Here is a 25630-nt window from a genome sequence, read left to right on the forward strand (position 1 = left end):
AGTGTGTGTGTGTGTGTGTGTGTGTGTGTGTGTGTGTGTGTGTGTGTGTGTGTGTGTGTGTGTGTGTGTGTGTGTGTGTGTGTGTGTGTGTGTGTGTGTGTGTGTTTTATTGCATGAGTACTATAAGTTATGGCTTGATTCCCTTCATGTAAGAATTAATTTTTATGTCAAACTTAGCCTTAGTTCCAAACAGTTGAACGACCTGAGTACGATGATATGTCTTGCATAGGTCGACGATTACATCAACGGCAAACGGACCTTGGGCGAGAACATCGCCGATAATGGCGGCCTTCACGAGGCCGTCGTCGCTTACGAAAGATGGAAGACTCGGCACGGTCGGGAACCGCTACTTCCAGGATTCACGCAATTTACGCATGAGCAGTTACTGTTTCTTTCTTTCGCGCATGTAAGTCAACATTCCAAAGTTACGACATAATAGTTAGGCTCCAATCAACATATTTAGACGTGTCTAAGTTAAAATCCTTCAGTTTTATGAAGTTTCCGAACGTAATACAGAAATGACCAAAGTTAATTTTTTATTTAGCAAAAGAAATTAGTAAACAGTTTGATTGATTTAAAAAATATTTACTGTTTTTATACATATATATGTCAATATATATAAAAACTTATAGAGGAAGCTTCGCTTTCGTGAAAAAATTTTTTTTCCAGTTTTCTTTGGGAATATGTTTAAAATGTTTTAAAACGTCCAAAAATTACATTTTTAAAAAATGTCCGTATGTGTGTGTGTGTATTGTGTATATGTGTGTATGTGTGTATGTGTGTGTGTTTATGTACGGATTTGAATGTCCGTGGTTGCTCTAACTTCCGCAAATTTTGAGATATCGGGCCTAATTTTTTTTTTAATGTAGAGAATCACTCAAGGAAGGTTGGTATTGATTTTTACGATGATCGGTAAATGGGTTTCTTTTTGAAAAAATCTTGAATTTGTTGAGAAATGTCTGTGGTTGCTCTAACTTTTGCACATTTTGAGATTTCGGGCTATTTCTAACTCTATTATACTTTTCAGTCTTTCTACCCCTATTTCATATTAAATTGATTAATATTCGGTTGATTAGTTCTTGAGTTATGGATGTTTGAAATTTCACGGAATCCGTACATGAACACTTTTTCATTATACTGGGTGTTTCAATAGTGATGCTACAAAATGTAATGGTGAAATGTACACACTAGTATAAGCAAAAAGTCTCAATAAACATAGGCAGAGGCCCATCTTCTTCATTATACAGGGTGTTTCAGAAGTGATGGCACAAAATGTAATGAAGAAATGTACACACTTGTAGAAGCAAAAAGTCTCAATACACATAGGTAGAGGCCTACCTTTTGAATATGGCGATGATCGGTAAAAGGTTTTTAATTTTTAATTTTTTTTTGGAAATGTCTGTGGTTGCTGTAACTATCGCAAATTTTCTTTAATAATGATTTCCAAAAATTTCAAATGTCTAACTCAAGAACTAATTAATCATATTTTAATGAATTATATATGAAATTTGGATAGAAAAACTGAAGAACGATATAATATATAATTAGAAAAAAGTAAAGTAAAGTAAAGTAAAGTGTGCAAATTAGAATTTGCACATGGCTTCCTCATAGAGGAAGCTTTACGAGCGAAATCTAATTTTTCTCGATGTTTCTTGAAAGTGTGCAAATTAAAAATTTGCACATCGCTTCCTCATAATTGAAGCGTGCAAATTGGAAATTTGCACATTTCTTCCTTATCATTAAAATAGGCAAATTAGAAATTTGCACATTGCCTCCATTGTTATGGCTTCCTCATAGAGGAAGCTTTAAGAGAGAAATCTAACTTTACTACGATGTTTCTTGAAAGTAGTCAAATTAGAAATTTGCATATTCTTATTTCGCTCTTAAAGCTTCCTCTATGAGGAAGCCATAACAATGGAAGCAATGTGCAAATTTCTAATTAGAAAAAAAAGTAAAGTAAAGTGTGCAAATTAGAAATTTGCACATGGCTTCCTCATAGAGGAAGCTTTAAAAGCGAAATAAGTATATGCAAATTTCTAATTTGAATACTTTCAAGAAACATCGAAGTAAAGTTAGACTTCTCTCTTAAAGCTTCCTCTATAAGGAAGCCATAACAATGGAAGCAATGTGCAAATTTCTAATTTGCCTACTTTAATGATGAGGAAGAAATGTGCAAATTTCCTATTTGCACGCTTCAATTATGAAGAAGCAATGTGCAAATTTTTAATTTGCACACTTTCAAGAAACATCGAGAAAAATTAGATTTCGCTCGTAAAGCTTCCTCTATGAGGAAGCCATGTGCAAATTTCTAATTTGCACTCTTTATTTTTACATTCTTCTCGGGGTTTTACACTTGAGGCAAAAAAATAGATTCTAAATTTGGCGAGGAATTTAATGATAAAAATAGTTGTTTTTCTTAAACAGTGGAGTAAGGCTAATACGCTGGGAATTCCCGGACCTGTTTGACTCATTTACATTATGGAATATATAATGATATTTTTAAATCGTATAACTCTGAGGTGATTCAGTAATCATCGGTTTATATTATCGAACGAAATTTAAGTTCGCTTGTTTTTTTTCATTTGCTATTGTAGAAGAATCGAATGGAAACCCGCTTCACACGGGCAACCTTGGCTGAAAAGATAGCGTTCATTTAAATACCGATTTGGTCATTCGAGATAAATGAAAGTTGAAGACGGCGAGATCAAGCAGTAAATTACAATCGGTATTAAATCTAACAGTAATAAATTGTAATTGTTATTTAGTATCTTTGGCTCGTCTGAATCCTATTAATTTCGCTTCGATTTCGTTAATCACTCTACATATACATATTTAGAGTCTATATTACTCTTCCTCTATATAGTTATATGGCACGTAACATGAAAGCCTTTCCACTTTCCGTTAATTATCTTCTCTTTATTAAACTGAAATTATTAAATTTTTCACAAAAATTGTCTGTAATTCTGTCGAAGTTGTGAATAAATGTTTATTGGATTACTTCACTATTTTAGTTGTGGTGCGAATCTTATACTGCTACATCACTGAAGTGGATGCTGGGAGATTCTCACTGCCCCCGTCACGTCAGAGTGCAAGCTGTACTAAAAAATTCCAAGGAATTTAGCGCCACGTGGAATTGTCCCGCAGGATCGAACATGAACCCGTCGAGAAAGTGTCACGTGTGGTAACAACTGCGTCTTCAACGGATCAAAATACAAAGTTATTTAATATCGTTGATCAATCAAATGTTTATTATTTTGTGATCTGGAGTCAGTAAAGCTCACGTGCAAAGCGATAATAATCCAGCGTTAAATTAAAACAATTAATTTTTCATCTCGTGAGACTCAAAATTACAATAATGTAAGAACAATATTTAACAGATGTATAAGAATTTTTGTACTCTCTCTATTTCTATTTTAAATCTAAATTAATGAAAATTAATATAAACCTGCAGAGTTTTGTGCATGAATTGCAATCGTCTTGATTATTATTATTCGTTCGTTACATAGTACTCGATGAATTGTTTCTATGCAATTTTCGTAAGATCGTTTGCACTAATACGCTGGGAACACCCTACCATCATCGAGAAATCAAAGAGTGATCGAATAATGTTTGTAATAAAAGAGCTTTATTTACATACAAAATATATTCTCTAACTCCTGTAATCCTTTTGATCTTCGTGACATCTCTCCAATATTTAAATGTCCACAAATGTCCGATTGTATAGAATTTAAAATTGTACGAGTATATCATACATTTTTAAATTATTAAGATAATGACGTATAATTTTGCTTATATATGGCGATACTTATTCATATCGGTTTCTAATAAAGATAGAACGTTAGATTAATAAAGAAATATTTTGCAATTTTGGCTTTATTAGTCTGGCAAAACGCTTCGTAGAAAGGAAATATATATTAAAAAATTATGTAGGAACACTTGAAAGGGAAAACAAAATAGAAATTTTGGGAAGTTGTTTTATTTAAATATTAAGTACAATTATAAACTATTTATACCTCAGATGCGTGATGCCCTAATAAAAGCGTATAAAAATTAAATAGGTATATGCTTTTGGAAAATTTAAACAAAAATTGTCGAGGATAGCTGAAGATTCTTCTAAGAAATTATTCAAAACACCGACAGAGTATCTTAAAGATCGAGTGCGTCTTGTGGAAGTTTACGTTAAAATATTAATTTTTATTATTACCATCAGTGTTCGATCGTCCATGAGAATTATGGCATGAAAAAAGTTTCACAGAAATATATAATCTATATAATATTATTGCACCGTAAAAATATACATGCTTACTTATTAAGCATAAAGTCTAAATTTTGAATTTAATACTTTATCATAGGTTCATTGTGCAGGTATTTACATTGACAATAGAAAACGTTGAATCAATAATTAATCAATATTATTTATATTCTTTAATTACTACCAAAACCACTTGATAAACATAAACGTTTATTCGGGAATGGCCGTCTTTAGTAATACCTCATTGCTTAAAAGAAGAAGATGTTCTTTCAAACAGCTCGATTTAATGTATGAGTATCATCAGGAAAGTAACTATACAAGTTTTCAAACATTCTCCTTTTATGTATTCAAGAGTTAAATTAATAAAAATGTACTGTTATAAAGGTAAAAAAAAGGGCAAACAAACTTTCCAATTTCAATTTGACACGTCAGAAATAAGGAGCGATCCTTCGGCGTAATATGTATTATTCCACTAATAAATTCCAGTAGCCTATTCAACGTCCATTACATTACAAGGTATGTATCCTAGTATACGTAGGCACCGTTGGCATCGGTGGGTTGCACATGATTCTGCTTGTTGCTTGCGGAGGTGACGATACATCCGGCGCACGCGGTGGAGGAGCCCTTGGTGTGCGTCTTGGTGTGATGCGTGATGATCGGTTGCACGACGGTGGGCTTGGTCTTCAGCACCGGATTGTCCACCGTAATCGAGTCGCCCGAAGAGAACACGTTAACGTGGTCGGCCGTGGCTGGGGCTGGCTGCGGGGAAGGAATAAACGAGCCTAAGGAAGGTATGAAATTGGGGAAGGACGGTACGTAAGAGGACAGGTCAATGTTCTCGAAGGGATTTGGGAAAGACGGTGGGTTTTGGAATGTTGATTGGATGTTCTCGTAGAAAGTCTGGAACGGACTGGCCTTGGTATCCAGTATCAGGTGGTGCTGATTAGCAATCGTCGGGACTGCGGTTTTTACGTAGTGATGTACGGGGTACGGCACCGCGCGGGGCACTTCCACGGGGTACGGGCGATTCACGGTGACCTGAACAGGCTGGGGCACGCGGACGTAGTAGGGTTTCGGGACTTCGACGGTGTGCGGGACGGGAACGGGGACCTGGACGTGCTTGGTCACTGGTACGTGGTACGGGTGGGGTACTTTCACTTGCACATGATGATCCAAGGTTTTCACGGGTATATTGCTGTACGAGGGGTACGAGGGGTACGAGACGTAGCTGGGGAAGCCGCCGAAAGCAGAAGTAAACGTGGGTATGTCGTGCTGAAACACACCTGGAACAGAGAAAATATCTCTTACTAATATCTTCAGAACATTTGTCTAATTCACTTCCTGCGCGCAGAATTTTATCGTTATAAAATTTTGGAGCAATAATATAATTCATTTTCTTCTCTTACGAGAACATGTGATGTTAGAAGAAATTAACTGCCAACAATTTTTCCTGAAAATTTGAGTTAGGCGTGAATTTACAAATTTACCAAATTAATTACAAATAAATAGCAGTAAATATTTACTTATTTATCTATTTTTTAAATTATTTACTTTGATTTTCGAACATTACGTAAATTTATGTTCTGCGCTGGACATGACGGAGAATTTTTAAGAATGGAATTTTAAAAAACACACAAATTTCTTTTCGATCGGGCGTAAAAAGTGAACAAATGTAATTGCAGAAACTGTCTTTGATTATGTAACATAATGAATATTCATGCCGAGCATAGATTTGCATTCATCCGCGATGAAAGGCGAGCATGTCACTCGGACAGTGACAAGTGCTTTCATATGTCATCCCGACATTAGTCAAGCGTTAGAATATTTCTACGTGACTCTTGGCGACCGATCTCGAACAGCAAGGTTGCCAAACCGCTATGAAAATCCGCTGCCGAATGTCTTATATAACTCGGTGCAGACGGTGTTGACGCCCGTTTTTACAAGTCTAATACAGATTTGGGAGAGGAGCCGTAAATTCTCGACGGGCGCGGCACGGCCGAAGGAAGTCGTAAATTCTCGGTAGATCGACGCTCACCTTGGATCTCAGTGGGCACATGAGATGTCGTCGTCTTCGCTTGCGGAAGAGAGATGGACTTCGGAGTGTGCTCCGTCTTGTGAACGACCGCTGATTTCTCCAGGACGTCATGATGGACCTCGGGGGTCGCGGACTTGTGTACGTGCACAGTGTCGAATTTCGGGCTTTCCTGGATGGTCGTCTATGGAGAATTCGATATTTACGTGCGAGTTATAAAATGGTACGACTACCACTAAAATTGTATGAAAAGTATATCGGTATCTCCGCTAATAATATGAGCCCGAGCACAAGTAAAATGCAAATCGCTTGTGCTTCTATTAATGCCGAAAAGCTACAGTTCGGCGTAGGATTAAAAGGAAATTAGAGTAACAAGAATGAATGAGCAAGATAGAAATAAATGTACGCTGCGTAGCTATTTAACAGATCAAAATTTTAATCACATTAATTGTCGCAGCTTCACCGCGACACTTGTTAATGTCCCGTACGAAGTTTGTGGGACATTAACAAGTTCTTCGTACTGAAAATAGAAAGTGGCAAGTAGCGCTAAGAAATGTTTTGAATTTAATAGTACTGTGAATTAATTATTTTATGAAACCGGCGCGCAGGACAAGGTGGAAAACGGTATATGAATTCACATTTTAGATTACAATTATTGGGCTACCAACATCTTGCTCGGACCCAAAGGCTCTCTCGCTTGTTTAATTTATCTATTTCAATTATATCTATTTCTATTATATCGTGATAAGTAGTCGTATTTGTTGATTAGCAATTACCATTTTTTATGGAGACTTAATCATTATGTAAATTTATAGTTAATGATACAAGTTAATATTTTGATAAATTAGTATCCTTAAATAATAAGAATATTAATATTCTCTAGTTTCTAAATATTACTCGAAATTTCTAAAAACGCGGAGAAAAATTTTAACGGTCATTTATTTCTTGGCCCGTTATTTACGATATTTCCAGACTGTCAAAACACATTATGTTCTCTCAGAAACAGTCATTTATATTTTAACAAATAGTGAGCAAGAGGGATTACCGATTGATTATTTTGAAAGATATTAATAAAGAGGGAAAAAGCGCAGGATTTTGTGAGTCAATTTACGAACTTGTGTTAGTTGAAGTTTCATGATTGTAGAGAGATAATATGATCGATGTATATACCTTGATTAGGGCAGCGGTTTTCTCATCAAAGGTGGGTCCAAAAAAGTCGCCGAAAAGCTACGACAGAAAACATCTTAATTAAGCACAACGATTTTTTTATTAAATAATAAATTTTCACGCATACCGTACCTGCGTTAATAAATTATAATAGATTCGCTGTAGAGAATGAGTAATTTTACAATTTTTACTCTTTTATCAAAATAATATTTCAGGTAAATCCACTATGACTGAACGATTTCGGCGAGATTTTGATCACCTGAGTGCTATCGGGTATCCCGTAGGAGGTAGCTGGCACGAGGATGGAGGCGGGAGTTTTGTCAGCATCATTGATCGCAAATTCATCAGTTCCCAAAGGCTTGCTGGGTACATGGTTGGGTGGTCCGTAGGACGGTTGGGGTTGTACCTGCAACGAGTGGTCCTCTGTGTTGTCTGGAACCGTGTAAGTACCTACGAGGCCGCCGGCGGCTTTCGAGATCTGTACCTCATTCTCGTTCGCGTGATGCTCGTGATGTTCGTCATGCGCTTGATGCTCTTGATGATTGTCGGTTCCGTAGCGTGGATCACCCGGCAAGATGTCCCTCTTCTCCTTATCGGCCGGCGCTGCTAGAACCGCCGCGCAGCAGACCTGAAAATGTGATATTCGGTAAATATCAGTAAAACAGAAAAATATATAATACAGTGTTTCATTGTCTCCGTATTGCGTGTATCTAATATATTAATACAATGAAATGTAAAATAGCTTTAGACATTTACTTCCATTATTCACTTGTTTTTACACGTTATCCCTTACATTACTTAATTTTATTACGTTTATATTACTTGTGGACAAGCTGAGTTGAGTTTTCGTTATTTATAGTTTTTCGCAATTTGTTACGCAATTTGAGCGAACACGGCAATTAAATTTAAATATTATGAAATTAACGCGGGACCCATGCATTTTAATGAACGATTAAATGCAAAAATATACCGAATTCCCACGTGTTGCCTATGACATTTATCTGCGCGACTTTTTCTGTTTCTTGAAAGATCACAGAATGCAAACGTGATATTAATAATTTGACAAATCGCGATAGAAGCTGGTTATAAATAATTTTGTATAATTAATAAATTCCTGTTTAAAAAATTATTTTTCATAAGATATTTATGAATATGAATTATTTATGTAATATGAATTTAAAATCACTAGATTACCAAAAAATTGCTTTCATTGTTTAGCAAGTAAATGTTATTATATTAAATTACAATTTGTGACAAATATACTTAAATGTAATGTTACTAATTATCAGTAACATCTGAAACACTTAAAGCGTTCATCTTTTTCTTATCCAAAAATCTTTGCAAATCGGATGATAAAATCTATATCCACGTATTAAAAGATTATGATTAAAATAATTAATTAAAAATATGTGTGCAATTATGGATTTTGCACGTATTACACATTTTAATTTTTATAATGTACATATACACTTAACCGATTTACTAATTTATTAAATTTGGAAGAAGTAGATTGCAAGCAGATTTCCCTCAAATTGTTTTTAATTTTTCAGTGAAACGTTGCAGAGGGAAGGAGGCAGAATTACATCTTGAAAATAGCGAAAAAGCCGCAAAGTCGCTTCGTGAAACTTGAAACGTGGGATCGCGATTTCGGGGTTGAGGGGAGAGACGGAAGTGAGGCGGTCTCTTACCACAAGCTTGAACAGGAGGAGCTTCATGTTAGCCGTGTGATGTCAGGGCGATGAGTTGAGCATCTGCTCGGAGACATTTCGACCTTTTATACCCCAGAGTCTTCCTCCCCCCAAAACGGTCTTCCTTCGCGTGTCGCAATCCCGTGGCATTGGCAGAACTAGATTTTTTAATTTACTCCACCGACTTCTCTCACTCGCTCGCTCATTCTTTCATTCTGCTCTCCGAAATCTTTGAATAAAAGACCATTGCGGACATTTCAGCGGTGTTGATCTCGTCGCCGTCCATTGTTAATCCGGTGTTCCTAAGAAAAGCGTCCATATTTCAACGAACATTCGGGCTAAAGCCAACGCCGTGAAAATAATGATTTATGCAAATGGATATACATCAGTTCCACGCTTCGCGGATTTTTGCAGGTCCGTTGGCCTTTCGCTTCTTCCCGGATTTTTTTTATTTTTTCTCTTTCCCGCGAGAGATATGGTTCAAATCGCCCTCATACATCTCCAAATACTCGACGTTATCGCTGAGAGAAACGTGGAAGGCTTTTAAAAGATGAAGAGCGAATAAGCGAATTTTCGCAAGGTTTAATGGTCCGCATTGCATATATCGATCAAACCGACTTCCGACTCAATCCTTGATTGCCGCGCTGATGTGTTTTCCTTGTCGACCGGTTCAACTCTCTTAACAGTAGTTTGATATATTGATATGTATGGCTAAGTGATGATTAGCCTACTTTGTTAAAAGGCGTTAACAAATTTCTGCGATTAATCATTTGACCCACCGACTCTCATGTTACGCTTGAGTTTATATTAAATAGTAATAATAATGTTAGAAAAAAATAAGAGAACGATTTTGAAAAAGAGAATAATAAAAAAAAATTTATAAACATACAAACAATTATGCAGAATATTACAGAATGTTGACTCAAATAGAATTTTTACAAAATTAGCTTCTATGGAATAAATTAATTTTTAAATCACTTGTATTTACATATTTTTAACAGAATTTTGACATTAAAATTCATAGTATGTGTCACATGGACAATTTAATGTATATGCATATATTTTAATAATCTTATTGAAGAATTTGAAATGTTTGAAATGTTTCTTTTTGCTATTAATTCCTTTCTTCGTATGCGGGACAATAATAAACTAAGAATATTAGGAAAAATAAATTATTTATATAAAATTAACTAACATTAAATTAAGAAAAAGTATCCGGAATAACATATTATGCTTATGTATTAACTGTAATATAAAAGACAATTTCTTGACCACTTTATACTATAGATACCTTGACATTTTCGCTGAGGAAGTATCGATTGCCAACCGCTGAAAGAATCTATTATGAAAATTTTCTATCTTTGGAATATCCCATATGAATTACAATACGTAAAGTTTTGTGTAATGAAAAATATCCTAAATGTATTAATTATACACACGTAACATTATACATCATTTTTTTATGTCTACTAATTATCACTAATATATTCTACAAAGAATAAATTAAAAAAACATGATGTATTAAGGATACAATGATAATTATTAAAAATTATAAAAAATCTTGCGAGCTCAAAGATGTAGAAAGATTTTAAAATGCAGAATATGAAGTCAATTCTCTTAATGACGTGCTTACTAAAAGCTGAACTTACGAATTTGCCAAAATGTCGCTGGACCAAGGCCGTTGCTTTATAAAACAGCTGATGACGGTGATTTAAAAATATTGTTCGCAACATGCAATAAGGTACTTACAAGCCCTATTGGTACGCAAAAGTATATTCAAATGTTTTACCATACATTTGCTGTTATCATACAATTGATGTTAAAATTAATTTTATATACAAACACTGATATAAAATCGTATACAATATTTTAAGCATATTCTCTATAGGTGTCGATTATGCTCTTAGCTAATAGTAAGGATAAATAGAAATACATATTTATAATACATTTTTGTAATTATGATTTCTAATAATCTTTTTTCCAAAGTTTCTTTATTTCCTGTATTCTAAAAAAAGAGACTGACTTTAAAAATTAAAAGATTAATATTATACTTAAAAAATATAAAATTATGAAATAAGAAATGACTTGATATTAAAAAAAATAAAAAAGAAAACAGTTTTAACACTATAACTTTTTATATTTATTTTTATTGTTCTTTCATATCTTAAGTTACTTGCGAATAAGAACAAATCTGGGGGAGAAACTTGATTAGCTGGCATGCAACTGGCATATTCAAAGAATGTATGTTCAAAGGATGTCAAGCAAAAATCGATGCACTCAGCTTCCGGGTGCACTTTACATAAACTGACCCGAGGGCTAATTGACACGCTCGGGTGGTCCCGAGTGAAAACGAGATGATAAGATGATAAAGACATGTACAATTTGCAGGACGGCACGAGGCCCCGATTCTCCCTTAATCTTCTTCGATCTCTCTCGACGTGCGAATATGAAAGTAAGTGGCACACGCGTATGTAAAGTCCATTTTACATAATCTCAAAATCGAAAATGAAGAATTAAACCTCAAAATATTCTGTGTGAAAAGCTTTTTAAATATAAAAATTGTATTATAGGCAAAGTCTCCCATAGCTCTCCAGAGTTTTTTATATTTTTCGTAATCTAAATTAATATATTTTTATAATTATAATATAAAAATGTAAAGATTTACTATTATTTAATATTATTAACTATAATATTAACTATAATAAATAGTAAAGATTTAATATTATTAACATTTTGTTGTTAATATTAAAAATCTTCTGTTTTACATAAGCTATATACCAACGAAATGATGTACTATTATAATTAAAATTTAAAAAATTCTGTTTAATTGATTATAATTATTTCACTCCTAAATTTGTAGAAAATGTTATAGATCGTGTGGATCGTCTTTAATTAAAAACCGCAAAAATAAAGAAAGCCTTATCGGAAGGATCGCTGCAACCGAGATGCACCCCTGAGGCAACAATTCGACACGCGTTAATCAATTGACCACCGCCGAGAGGTTGGGCGTTTCTATAACGAATAATCGCATTAATTCAAGGCTTTGGCATATTTTGTGAATTTATTCCCGCACTATAAAGGACAATTCCGACATAAATTGGATAGTATAATCAATATTGCTCAACCCATCAAGCATAGCTCAACACATTAGCCTTCTTTATATGTATATCCTTCCGCTATTTTTTTTACTACGCATTTTTCACTAAAAGGAGAATTATTATGAGACCACGTGCAATCATGCATTTATAAATATCATTAATATAACTTTAGGATCTCCAGCTGCAAGATTAAAATATTTATAAATGAAGTAGCAAACAAATGTAAAAATAACTAATATTATAAATTGTTGGAAGGGAAAAAACTAATAGAAACACATTCCGGCGGTAATAAATTACAAACCAGCATATGTTTTCGTATTGTGCGTGTACATTAATTCTACACAGTGACCTCTTCGCACATGGGCGAAGACGAGTATTCTTGTATAATCGATCGGCCGAGTTACATCTTTTACTACCGAGGCGACAAAGTTAACTATGTAACCTTGGCAACAACTCATCTTGTCCAAAACTTGTGATATTTTAATCCTGTCCGGTCAGACTCGTTCACTAAAAAAGGTAAAGGAGATGGAAAAAATTTTATAATACTTTCGTATTCCTAGCTAATTAATCTCACTTCTTCGAGAAGAGTTACACAATTGAAGAGTTTGCTTTTTCAGACCGTCTTGAAACGATATATCTTGAAACAAGTGGTATGTGTCATATCCATAATTTTAGGACTGAATAAAGAATGAATAAAAAGATAGATATAGGAGTAGAAATAATGTGAAGTAAATAAATTTAGTAACTTAAAATTGAATAATTACTTTATATACTCATAATTTTAAGAATGGGTAAAGAATGAATAAAAAGATAGATAAAAGAGTAGACATAATGTGAAGTAATTAAATTCAGTAACTTAAAATTCAATAATTATTTATTAATTAATATATAAAGTTATAAACCATAATAATAATATAGTAATTTTATAATGTAACATATAAAATTATTAAAAGACTTTAAAAATCAATTGAATTCTTTTCATCGTTGTTTATCATATTAATTTTTGCATCAAAATAAGAAAATTTGAATTATTATTACACAAATGCGGTGCATATGTCAATGTAAACTGTTACACAATCCGTTACATCGGATCGAGATGTCGCGCGGACGTGTGAAAGTATTAAGAAGGATATGTAAATCGAGAAATCGCAATCAGCCCGCGCGGTCAACCTGGCATAATGCATAATGAGGATAAAAAAAAAGGAACTGGATTGTGCAAGGCGGGCACTTAACGGTTTACAACGGGAATTATCATAAAGACAACGCAAAGGCGATTATTATTTAAAAGGCGACGTAAAACACAATGTATGAGATCGCGTCACGGAGATTGTCATTGACTCTTTATGAATGAAATAGAGATCCGGACTTTCACTCTATTTATTTTTTGCAGTGCTTTTGTCTACGCACGTTAATACGCTCCGTTGATTCGCGAATATACATATGTATATGTATAGTACATGTAATACATAGCTACGAAATACTTTCGGCGAGAGTCTATGAAATTTTGAGCATTATTCTTACATTTCGTGTACTTAGGCGAGAGCACGAATAATTAAACAAAAAACAAGTTAAAAATAAAAATATATTTTGGTTGCTTCTACACGTACAATTAGTTAATAACTTGATAATAATAATGATAAGAAAAGGTTTCTTTTACCTAAAGAAATTTTATAATAAAATTATAATGTTATATATCTTTAATTTAATTTTTATCTAGACATTTCTTTACTTGTTTGTAATTGCAATAATTACTCTATTACACATAAAATTTAGTTATTATTATGCAATTTTGCTAATTAGTTTGCATCAACTATTTTCTCAAATTATACGAAATATTAGCGTATATTATAATAAATTAATTTTTAAACACATATTTATTTATATCAAATATTACACTAATTTATTAAGATTATGGTGCCATCTGTGTATAATATAAAATAGTTGATCGATTTCGCCTGTGTATACGTTTCTCGTGCTACTCTAGCGTGTTAATATTGCGTATTATCAGGAGAATTAAAGTAAATTGCAGTCAGATTGTTAAAAAAATACTTTTGTAATAGATACTTTACTTCTTAAATTTTTGACAGTTTCTTAAATTTAAAAATTAAAATATTAAAAGTCTGTCGAAACTATATTAAACGTATGTCAAAAATCTTTTGTTTAATGTTATTTACACACTTTTTGAAGCTCTCAATTATTATTTAAAAATGCTACAAAGACTCTAAAAATATTTATTGTCAGTTTAGTGAATGTATATAAGTTATATATTATATTAAAAAATTCTTTATAAAAAGAATTAAATTGTGTTGTGTTCAAGAAAACTGTCAATTCGTTAAAGCTGTATTATTATTTTTTCCTTATTTGGTCCACACGATTTTGAAAAAAAAAACTATTTCTTATTCTGTTTAAAGCAATTTTAGAAAATATTTTTACAACAAGCGCATATAGTCAGCGTCTTTTTAATCTTTTTTGGAAGGATAATTTATAATTTTATTACTAGCATGAAAAGTGTTTTTATTTTTGCAGTTTTTGAAAAGTTTAATGTAATTTTCCGAATTATTAATACTCCTTTGTTGTTAGACAATCAATCACTTCCTAGATCTCTATAAGTTCAAGCACATCCTATCTAACAGTAAGCCAATGCAGGTACATTTATATACATTTATGCCTTTCTCCAGCTTTGTTAAAAAGTGGCTTACGCAAAAATGTTGTTTTTTTTCAAATCTTTGTTCTGCAGTATATTCGGATTATAAGCCAAGTGAAGGTAGGAAGTAGTACCTTTTCCTATACGTTCACTTCCGCGTCTGTCTTGCGAACTTAAATTTCAATCTTAATATATTAATCGCGATCTGATCTAATTTTTGATGTAATTAGACATATTTTGATTTTATGTAATTATGTAATTAAATTATATTTACTTGTATTAGATAAAATAAAATAGATGGCTTTTAATAATTTTAATATAAAATTCAATTAATAAAAATTAATTAAATAACATTATTAATATAAAAAAATTTAATTAGTTATTTAATTAATTGTAAACACTTTGCTGTGAATATTCGTTTCTATACATTTCATCGCCAAAAATGGTTAGAATTAGGAAAAAGATTTTAAAAATAAATTTTGGCACATTTTGCTTGTGCTTTACTAACGAATCAATAATAAAATTTTGACGTAGTAAAACAGTATAAAATTTTAACAATAAAGCGAGGCTGTAGAATGAGAAGAACAATAACCGGTTAGACACAAAAGCAAAAGTATTTGTACGATTTGTATTATTTGTACGATTCTCTCTTTTCCCTCTCTCTTTCAATGAAAGTCGGTAAATTTATTCACCGAGCCTGTTCGTAATAACGGCCGTATACAAATTGTAACTAATGTCTACTTTTCAATGATTGCAATTTACTTTGAATTAATAAATCGTTCATTAGATTGTTCACGTAATCTGAAAATAGTCAATCAACTGTAGTTAACAAGTTCAGACCTTCAATTGTAAAAGACGTGTTCTCGCTTCTTTCTTACAATCGTCCAATTACCAATTAATTTGGTTTGTTCCATATCGATTTGTCCTAATCGTTTGATTTTATTTCGTACTTTTGGATTTTTAGTTGCTAATTATTTAGATAGTGTTTTCTGTTTCATATCTGTTGTGTTCGTTTGCTTTTATTCTCACAACCTAGACATTGGTAGTGTAATCTTCTGCAGCACAAATAAAATGTTTACACGCATAAGTGATTTATAAATCATTGGAGAAAGCGTGTCTACTTCTCTAGATATATATGTATATTTACCAATAAAAATAAACTAAATAGATATAATAAGATAATACTGAAACTATACGTTCGTAGACATTATTAATACAAACATATAATACTAAATGACAGTCATGAATTATAATCAGTCGATAAATGTAATCAGGGAGATAAAGCATTAAAATTATTGTACAATATTAATAATGTAAATTACATAAATACATTGATTTCTTACTTTTATCGTCGCGAGATAATTGCACTATAAATTTGGATTATTTGTTTATTATTTAGATCTTGTAAAACAAAGAAATCGATTCCAAAAGTACTAAACCAATACACACTATACTAACTATTAATATATTAAAATTTTTTAAGAACACGAAATCTGCAATTGCTAAAATAAAATATACTAAAGTAAACACATTGAAGAAGATAAAGAATATCACAAATTCAAAGATGTATTAAAATAAAATAAGAAAATACACAATTTTCATAAATTACAAAAAATTGTTTTAAAGATGCGTCATTCTTCTATAAACTGTTGTAAATAAAATAAATATTACTGTCATGACTGATTGACAATGAACTTGCGTATTTTTCGCGGGATAAATGCACTCTTATGATATTCACTCATGGTGAATGCCCAAGTGGAAACCGATAAATCAGGTCGCGGGCCCTCTTACTTTATGAGTTCGCCGCCTTTCGGTGATAGTCCTTTCACTCTCGTTTGCATTACGCTCGCTTCCCTTTTGAGAAGACATTGAACGCACGTTCTCCACATTAGTGTATGGCCGGAAATTGAAACGCGAGTTGTCTGTCGATATTTTTACTTCCTATGCACGTGCTTTTGCCTTTCGCATGAGATTATCGGACGAGGAACTATGATCAGTCACAATGTATCCATGAAACCTTCTTCTGTGTGAGTGAGTGAGTGAGTGAGTGAGTGAGTGAGTGTGTGTGTGCGCGCGCACGTGCGGGTTGTCTTTGATTTAATTAATATGATTTTATTCTATGTATATATATACATTTGTATATCAATGTTATATTAATTAATTAAATTTTCAATATAACACCCTATTTACAAATATTAATATAAATTTTATCTTAAAAATTTATGCATTTTATTTATATACTATACATTATTTTACATAATCGCATATTGTATTATCATTCAGTTTGAGAAAAATATATGAACGTCTTTAATTTATATGCATTTTTTATGTCGTAGTGCTTTCCATTGGCTAGGGTGTGCCTCTTCGTGATCATCGTGACTCACAATCTTTGCTTCATGTTAAAACCGCTCTTACCCTATTGTCTTTTCTTTCTGTCGCACCCATCAGGATCGTAGCCGACTGGGTCGTTGAACTCGCTTAGAAAAGGAACAATTGCAAAAAGCGGAGAAGAGGAGACGAGATCGACCGGCGAAAGAGATCGGCCAGTTGGAAAGAGAGTGAGTGAGTGTTTTCTTCGTGGTGAACCGATTCATGGTGAAGGTCTTGGTATATAAGCCACCGTGTAGACGATAATAGTCCAGTGCGGAAACACCATTGGATCTCGATTCAGAACCGCAAGATGACGAACATGTTGCAACTCGTAAGTTTCCACCACGGTCGGAAATTTCAAGATCATGGAGATTTCAGAATCGTCGCACTTCTTCATTTCTTCCGGATCACGAGGTTTCCGGATCACCGGAGATATCGGCTTTGTGAAACGCGTGTTCGATAGTGATCTCGATAGGTCTCTTGAGAGTTAAGAATGCGCGAAAACGTTTTACGAACGACTTCGAGATTTTTTACCTCGAATCGAAATCGCTTGAATATGTGGGTATGTTGAAATTTAGAAGCACAAGTGATCGTGAAATTCGAACTGTAATCTAGATTATTGTTGCTGCATCTCGTCGAATTATGATTATTTACTGAAAGCAGGCAAGAGTTTAATTTTGAAACTTTAGGAACGAATTAGAAATATAAAAATTACTATTTTACATTATACACGTATACATCATATTTCTAGCCGTCATTTTTCGCTGTTTATTTAAACTAGATGCAAATTTTTAAATAAATATTAATTTTAACTGAAATTTTACTTAAACCTTGACTTCGTTCAAGTCTTCTACGAAATTGCCACAACTGTCGTGGATATGTTCAATCGCTGATTATCTGTCAGACAGGTCCGTTATGCTTTCATGACGATGTTACACCTTTGCAGTTTTTATTCACGCTGGTAGTGATGGCGGTCACGGCGAGACCCTCGTTCTTGATACACGAAGGCCACGGTCTTGGGACAGATGAGCCCAAGCTCATCTCGCAATCGGTACATCTGCATGAAGTGCCGACTAAGGTGATCAAGGTTACCAAGACAGTAGCCATCAAAGTCCCTGTGCCGTATCCCGTTAAGGTAAGCAGTTTTTGAAAAAAAAATCTTGAAGCTAATTAATGATTGATTAACCTGACATTTTACAAATCCACAAGATTAAACCTTGTTATTTAAAAGAATTAAACATCGAGATGCGCTGTAATTGCTAGAAAAATCACGATATTAAATTTATACCCGGATGTAAAACAAAAACTGAATAAAAAATTAAATATAATAAAAATTCTCTTTTTAATAATCTATATATGTATATACATATAAATATAAATAATAAATTTATATATCAATAAAAAATAAAATGTTAAAACGTTTCCAAAACTTACCTAAAAATTTTATCAGAAAAATTTCTTCCCACAACAATGCAATTAAATTAATTTTATATAATCGTATTTATTTTTACATACTCTACAATATTGTAAAATTATTTATAAAGATTATATTTATAATATAACGAAAGAAAGAAAGAACAATATAATTTTAATATTAAAATGTATGAAAGCAGATTTCTGATTTTTCCTCATTATATAATACAACATTTATACATATAATACATTATATAATAAACATTACAATGTATAAATGCTGGCGCATGGCTGATCGATTATATTTTTTACGTTTTTTTTTCAGATACCTCATCACATCCCATTTCCGGTGCCGGTGAAACATCCCTTCGCGGTTCCAGTACCACAGATAGTGAAAGTACCGCAGCACGTGCCAGTGCCAGTGGAGAGGCCGTTCCCAGTGGAAGTGCATCAGCAGGTATTCGTTACTAATTAAAAAATCTGAGCTAATAATATTTTTCCCAGAAACATCCTAGATCATTCCTAACAAATAAAGTCCCTAAAATAAAAAATATATAAGTAACTATGTTATATTTCTATTTGTTTACATCGTGATACAAAAAATTTTTTTAGACACGCAACGCCTTGTACAAAGAATTGATTTTATAGATTGCTTTTTAAATTATACTTTTTATTTGTAAATAATTACCGACAAAGTATGTGTTTATACTTTTTACATTTTATATTCATATTTTTTATACATATAAAAAATAGTTTTTGACATTCATACAATTATAGCAGACAAAAGAAATTCATAACAATGACTTTTTGATATTGCAACTTTAATAATATAAACAGTAACCTTTATATGCTTTTCAATTGCTTAAAAGGAATTAATATTAGAACTATAAAGGTATAATACAGTTGATGTAATTTTTAGGTGCCCTTCCTGATATCTAAACCGGTGCCTGTACCACATCCAGTTCCCGTACCACATCCGGTTACTTTAACCAAGCCGATCTTTATCCCGGTGCCAAAAACAATCTCGATTCCACAATCGAGTCACGATGAAGGTGGCATTTCCGCTGGAGCTGGAGGCGGAGGTGACCACGGTGGCCACGAGACTGCCAACTACAGCACTTACACCTCTCAAGGCCAGGAAGCCTACGATCAGCAGACTAATAACCAGCAGACCCAGTTTCAACCATCTCAGACCGACTACTCGGCAGATCATTAGCTTTCGAAATGCGACAGGTCGACTGATTATGGCAGCGTGCGGGGTCTGCGCGGCTCAGAGGAAAAGTAAATCGAGAAGTAAATCATTGACGTATGATGTGCGAGCCGGTCACTTTGAAAGCAGCTTAAGCGAAACGTTAAAGGGTTCCGATAAGTAAAATACGAGTACTAAATAACGATGCCCTTTCTTGGAAACTTGACTCATTTTACTTTCAAAATTGACGGCTCGATATATGAATATGAAGTAATATTTCTCAAACTTCGTTACATATCATTTTCGAAGTATTAGATTTATAGAAGGAAGGAAGAAGAATTAGATAGGAAATTCATTTTATGCTCGGAGACATATCCCAAACAATACGCGTGTCTAAATGACGTCTTCAAGACATACTAAAGACATTAAGACGTTTTAATGTTCTCTGGGATAAAAAATTTATACATACAATATTGGTATTGATTATAAAAGTATAAAAAATTTTTATTTTCCACATTTATCCATTTATATCATACGTTGGGAAATATTAGATACTTGTACACATAATTACGTGGAAATTTGTTAGCTACTACTGATAAAAGAAATGACGCTAATGTTTCTTCCACAGTAGCAATAATCGGCAGTAACGTATTTCTGTAACATAAAGAAAGATTCTTAAATGTTATGGAATACCACTTCTGCGATTATGTAATTGATTTCTATTAAACTTATTGTTAGTTTCTTTTTACAATTTTAGTCGAATGTAGTAGTGAAGGTAGAAGTCATGGAAGTTGTAACGTAAATGTTCACAAATTTGGCAACCAATTTAAATTAGATTGCTGCAAGTAGCTTTAGAAAAGGCAAAAGAGCAGAATTCTTTGATCAATTTTTCCCTTTGACGCTGTTGTCTTTACCGCGACTAATTGTAAAATTAATTCAGCTATTGATTTCTGAAAAATTGATCCTCAATGGTGCATTATATATTCTTGTATATAGACAAGTAGGTTCTCTGAAAGATGTTGAGTTTTTGTTTTTACTACTTAATGTTATAGTCTTTCATTTGTTAATGTTGTAATACTATTTTTTAATAAAAGATTTCTGGACGCCGAAACGGCATCTCTTCCTTACTCCTCATGTTTGTTGAATCTTTCGCGTAACGCCCTGCGTATAGCCATAAATATCAGATTGCGACATTTTTATTGGGCAGGTGGGCAAGTAGCGTTACGACTCGGACTTGCCCAACGGGATCACTTACAATATGTGCGTACGTCACGTGTGGCGTGCGCACTGCATGCAAATTTCATTAATCGCGTGTTTAACGTGTCCCCATTCTCCATTTAATGGACATTTCACCGCCGCCGCGTTCATGTAACCATTTCTCATAATACGGTTTTCCTTTCCTTGCACGTGGATTATACAGTTACTTTGTTTTGTAATCTTGCAAGAGATTGTTTACGTAATTAAAAGCTCTAATTGTTTGCGTTACTTAATTATGTATCGCCTTCTCGTTCTATCAATTATCTTGCATCAAAAATATCGCGTACTCAGTACTAACGATAAGTATGCAAAAATTGTAAATAATTGTAAATTGAAAAGTATATAAATGTAAAATAAAATCTAAAATAATTTAAACAACAAAATATAAAGGAAAAGGTTCTTTTGGTTCGTTCTCATTTTACCATATTCGATCTGTTATCTTTTATCATATCTGTTTACGTTCTTCTATTTGCCTTTACATTACTGCGCGACATAATAAACACTTTTATAAAAAAGGAAAACATTATTATGAAGAAGAATAAGAGGAAGTAAGGAGACACAGCATCTTCATGGGAAAAGATTTATTTCAATGATGAACAATCGGTATAATGAAATTACAGGTAGAAACGTAGACCTAAGTAGTCACACTTGATGATTGCGAGCACCACTTGATCCTTTTTCGTCGCGGAAATGTCCTTTTGTTTTTTCATTCGAAATCAGAGGACGCTCTTCTTTTCCAGACACACATTCTCTCTCCTTCTATCCTTGTCATAAAAATGTCCGAAAGAATACGACATGAAAGACTCGCGAAAATTGTCCTTCAACTCACTTTAACCACATTCGTTATCGACGAAGAAGAATATATACATTAACGTGTATTAATATATATATTTCTTTGGGAGCGCTTTCTTAAGGAAGGTGATCACTGAAAGCTCTGAAAGATCCACGCGGCCCAAGTGATGCTTCGCGCTGATGATGTCGAAGAGCGCCGCCCCTAGGAGTTTGCCAGTTTTACCAGGAAGAGTATCCATAGGGGTAACCGCTGTATCCGCTGTATCCGCCATATCCGCCATATCCGCCGTATCCGCTGTACCCGCTGTAGCCGTATCCACCGTATCCACCGTATCCACCGCTGTATCCACCGTTGTATCCACCGTTATATCCACCGTAGTATCCAAGACCAGAGTGCAATTTTGTGTAGACGACCGGCTGCGCGACTGGTACCGGCACGTGTTTGACGACGGGGACGGCGTAGGGCTGGGGCACCTTGACGGCGTACGGGGCGGGAACTGGGACCTTGACTGGAACGTTGACAGGGACGGGCACGGGGCGGTCTACCGGGACGGGAACATGCTTGGTGACCTCAACTGGGTAGGGTTTAGGCACTTGGACGGGGTACGGGCGGTCGACGGGCACGGCGTATGGCACCTTGAAGAAAAAAAAGATATCTTTGAACGCTGCGCTGTGATTAATCAGATTTTGAATAAAATCTTCCGGTCCGTTCATTTACAAAAGTAACGCATTAAGAAATAAGCCGCAAATCAACGAGGATTAAGAAATATACATATTATTATAATACGAAGTTTAGTTTCTTATAACTTAGGGTTCTCGGGTTGATTATTAGAAGCTAAACCTTCCGCTCTGTCCAATTAGCAATTCAAACTACTTTTTTTGCAAACTCTATTACCTACCAGCTTTTTTCTGCGATATGAAAGATACTGAATTTCATTATTAAGATGTAAAATGCATACGAGATAGATTTAACTTTGTAAGCTATTGCGATGATCTGGATCAAGGTGACTGATCCAGCGGGGCAGCGCAAGACATCGTATGATTCCTGCGTATGAAGCGAAGACCTCGCACTTCTAATCACGCTCCACTTGTTACGGCGTATCTCTCTTTGTGCGATCGCTAGCTTTAGCGTCGCAGAAATACACGCGTTTCGAAAGTCTAGATTACCATACTTTATGCATATAGATCTTAGTTATATATCATTCTAGAAACTAACCGTATGCACCTCATCAAGCAGAAATTTCTTGAGAAATTGATTCTTTCTGCATGTGAAACGGATTCATGAAATTTATAAAACTTGGGCTTACACCAAAAACATTCTACATGCAGCAGAACTAAGGGTATAAATACACGCCAAATTAAAAATAATCTATGTTGGCACTTAAGACATTGGAAATATGCAAAAAATGTAATTGCAAAATGATTTTTATCTACACGTGTGATTAACGTGGTAGAAAAACAGAGAAATGGAGGCAATCACCTTCGATCGATCTTCCTGGTGGAAGGCATAGACGCAGTGAAGCTATTATTTCCTACGAGTCATTTGCTAATTGTTTCGCTTTCATCAAATTATGCTTTCTAGTAAATTGGCTCTCGGAAATGGAGTTTCCGCTTTTTCCGCCAGTAGCGGGATGTGATATTGAAACAAGAAGATGGAAAAAAGTGTTCCGGATATTCTTCGCCAAATCTTGTTAAGTTTTCACATGTTTACATGTGTAATCGCGAGTACTTTAGTACTTTAGTGAGAAAATAGTGAATAAATCGATACCTTAACTGGGACTGGGACCTGTTTCTCGACGGGTACGGCGACCGGATGAGGTACGGGTACAGCGACTTCCTTCGTCAAGACAGTGGAAACACCATGGCTGATGCCGACTGGAAGGGACGAGTACGTATTCAATCCACCGAAACCGTAACTTCCACCGTAACCCAGCCCACTGTATCCCAAACCACCGTAGCCGTAGCCCAAGGCTCCGTAAAGGCCTCGCTTATCCTTCTTCGTGGTCTCCACCTTCTTGGTCTCGTCGCTCTTCGTTTCTTCGGCGAAAGCGAGTGCCACCAGGGCGAAGAGGACTACCACCTGTAAATGAAACAATTATGTGCTTTGCTTTCTAACAATTTTGCAAAATTATATATAGATTACATAACGGTATTAATTCTCTAACTTATTTTAATGTGATCCTGAAATTGTACAATAATATATTTTATAATTCAATTCGAATACTCAAAGTGGGAAAGAATAAAAGATAATTTTTTTAAATTTTATACACAAGACGAATAATTTGTAACTGAATTAATAAATATATTAAATCTATTGTTCACATGAAAAATAAAAGTTTGAAGAGAATTTAAAAAATTAGAAGAATTATGAAAAAGAACCTAAAATAATTTGATAATATTTCGACAAAAAATGTGTTTATCTTTCTGCGTATTATTAAAAATTTTAATTTCAAAATCTAATGTATTAATTTAAAAATGTGAAACGAACATAAATTGATAAATTAAAAATAAAAGATATATCCGCTATAAATGTTCTTTTCACTTATAATTTTGATTTTAATATTAATATGATTGATATGATTAATTTAATTATAAATATGTCCTTTAGATTTTACATCAGTTGCAAAACAGTCTATTTTTTGCAATGAACTAAATTATATCAATATATCTTTTGAGAGCACGGTTCACCCTCGTTGTAACACACGATCGGTTTTTTCAAAAATCTTCTAGATCTTTCCGATCCTCCAGACGCTTCGCCAAACCAACTTTTATGAAAGAACTTTCGTATCCGATTATACCTTGGCGTTCATGATGCTGCACGAGTTTCGGACTCGGTTCGTCGTGTTTGCGACTGATGAGTACGATGAAGATCCCCCTGCTTTTATACGATAAACCCTCAAGGAGAGACGGCATGGAGAGCGAGGTGGTGGGCAACCGGGCCCACTGCCGAAACGCGGTTAGGTGAAAAGAAACCGAAACCAGGTCCCGCGAGTAGGGGACCGCCGAAAAACTCGCACCCGCGCGACTCTTCTCGTCGCTCGTAAGACTCTTGCGCAAATGCACCACCTCGCACGCGTCGAAATTCATAGCATTAAGTCTCTTTTATTCGGCCTACGAGAGAAGCCGTATAGATTAGTTTGATACTTAATTTATAATAAATTATAAAACTTAGTGTTTCTATACCCTGAAATCTTACTCATCTCTTACACAACTACAAATTTTGTATATTTATTAAAAATTTTCATATAATTATTTGTTAAGGAAACAGTTTTTACCATTAACTAGAGACATTTAGATTGTTGTACAACATTATGATTGTGCACTTTATAATAAAAATTTACAATATTTTTAGATAAATTCCTAATGAAATTTTTCATCTATATATAATTGTTATTGTGAATTTTATATCAAATTGCGTAAAAAAATTGTTGTACACCAATGCATTCCTAATTAACGCCCGTGCCGATTAAATCTTTGCGAATCTTTGTTTTGCGATCGTGATCGCACCAGGTGTTCCTTCAATCATCTGGTTGTGCAACTACGCTCTTGTCCAATTCCGTAATTGAAATCTTACACGAGTGAGAAATAAATGATAAGCTTAGCTTTCGACTAACTATGGGCAATAAATGTCTGTACACATAACTACATTGTAAGCCGTGTAAATTAAGAAAGTAAAGTTTCTAATAAAAATAGACAGTTATATAATAACGTTACTATATCTCCCAAAT

General features: G+C 33.9%; 4 protein-coding genes across 4 annotated transcripts in view; 2 read left to right on the forward strand and 2 right to left on the reverse strand.

Moving 5' to 3' along the window:
* LOC105563515 (neprilysin-11-like) overlaps positions 1-3371 on the forward strand; it is a gene marked incomplete at its 5' end in the record, with an annotated part of 9643 nt that extends 6272 nt beyond the window's left edge. The window contains 2 exons of the mRNA XM_012015152.1: positions 230-406; positions 3012-3371. Of these exons, the coding sequence (XP_011870542.1) occupies positions 230-406; positions 3012-3185 (351 nt within the window). The remainder of the gene's footprint in view (positions 1-229; positions 407-3011) is intronic.
* A 1142-nt stretch (positions 3372-4513) lies between these two features.
* On the reverse strand, positions 4514-10935 carry LOC105563516. The gene is made up of 6 exons (XM_012015153.1): positions 9140-10935; positions 7936-8079; positions 7669-7857; positions 7455-7511; positions 6288-6468; positions 4514-5535 (listed from the first exon to the last, which is right to left on the reverse strand). The coding sequence occupies exons 1-6, from the start codon at positions 9164-9166 to the stop codon at positions 4778-4780; spliced, it is 1356 nt and encodes a 451-aa protein (XP_011870543.1). The 5' UTR covers positions 9167-10935; the 3' UTR covers positions 4514-4777.
* A 7283-nt stretch (positions 10936-18218) lies between these two features.
* On the forward strand, positions 18219-20926 carry LOC105563517 (zinc finger protein 512B-like). The gene is made up of 3 exons (XM_012015154.1): positions 18219-18386; positions 18990-19121; positions 19584-20926. The coding sequence occupies exons 1-3, from the start codon at positions 18219-18221 to the stop codon at positions 19878-19880; spliced, it is 597 nt and encodes a 198-aa protein (XP_011870544.1). The 3' UTR covers positions 19881-20926.
* Positions 20927-22121: 1195 nt separating this feature from the next.
* LOC105563425 (tetra-peptide repeat homeobox protein 1-like) lies at positions 22122-24712 on the reverse strand. Its single transcript, XM_012015016.1, has 4 exons — positions 24701-24712; positions 23671-23982; positions 22276-22538; positions 22122-22182 (listed from the first exon to the last, which is right to left on the reverse strand). The coding sequence occupies exons 1-4, from the start codon at positions 24710-24712 to the stop codon at positions 22122-22124; spliced, it is 648 nt and encodes a 215-aa protein (XP_011870406.1).
* Positions 24713-25630: the final 918 nt, after the last annotated feature.

Source organism: Vollenhovia emeryi, unplaced genomic scaffold, assembly GCF_000949405.1.
Source record: "Vollenhovia emeryi isolate VEMERY1.0 unplaced genomic scaffold, V.emery_V1.0 DF939175.1, whole genome shotgun sequence".
In the NCBI taxonomy this organism is placed as follows: domain Eukaryota; kingdom Metazoa; phylum Arthropoda; class Insecta; order Hymenoptera; family Formicidae; genus Vollenhovia; species Vollenhovia emeryi.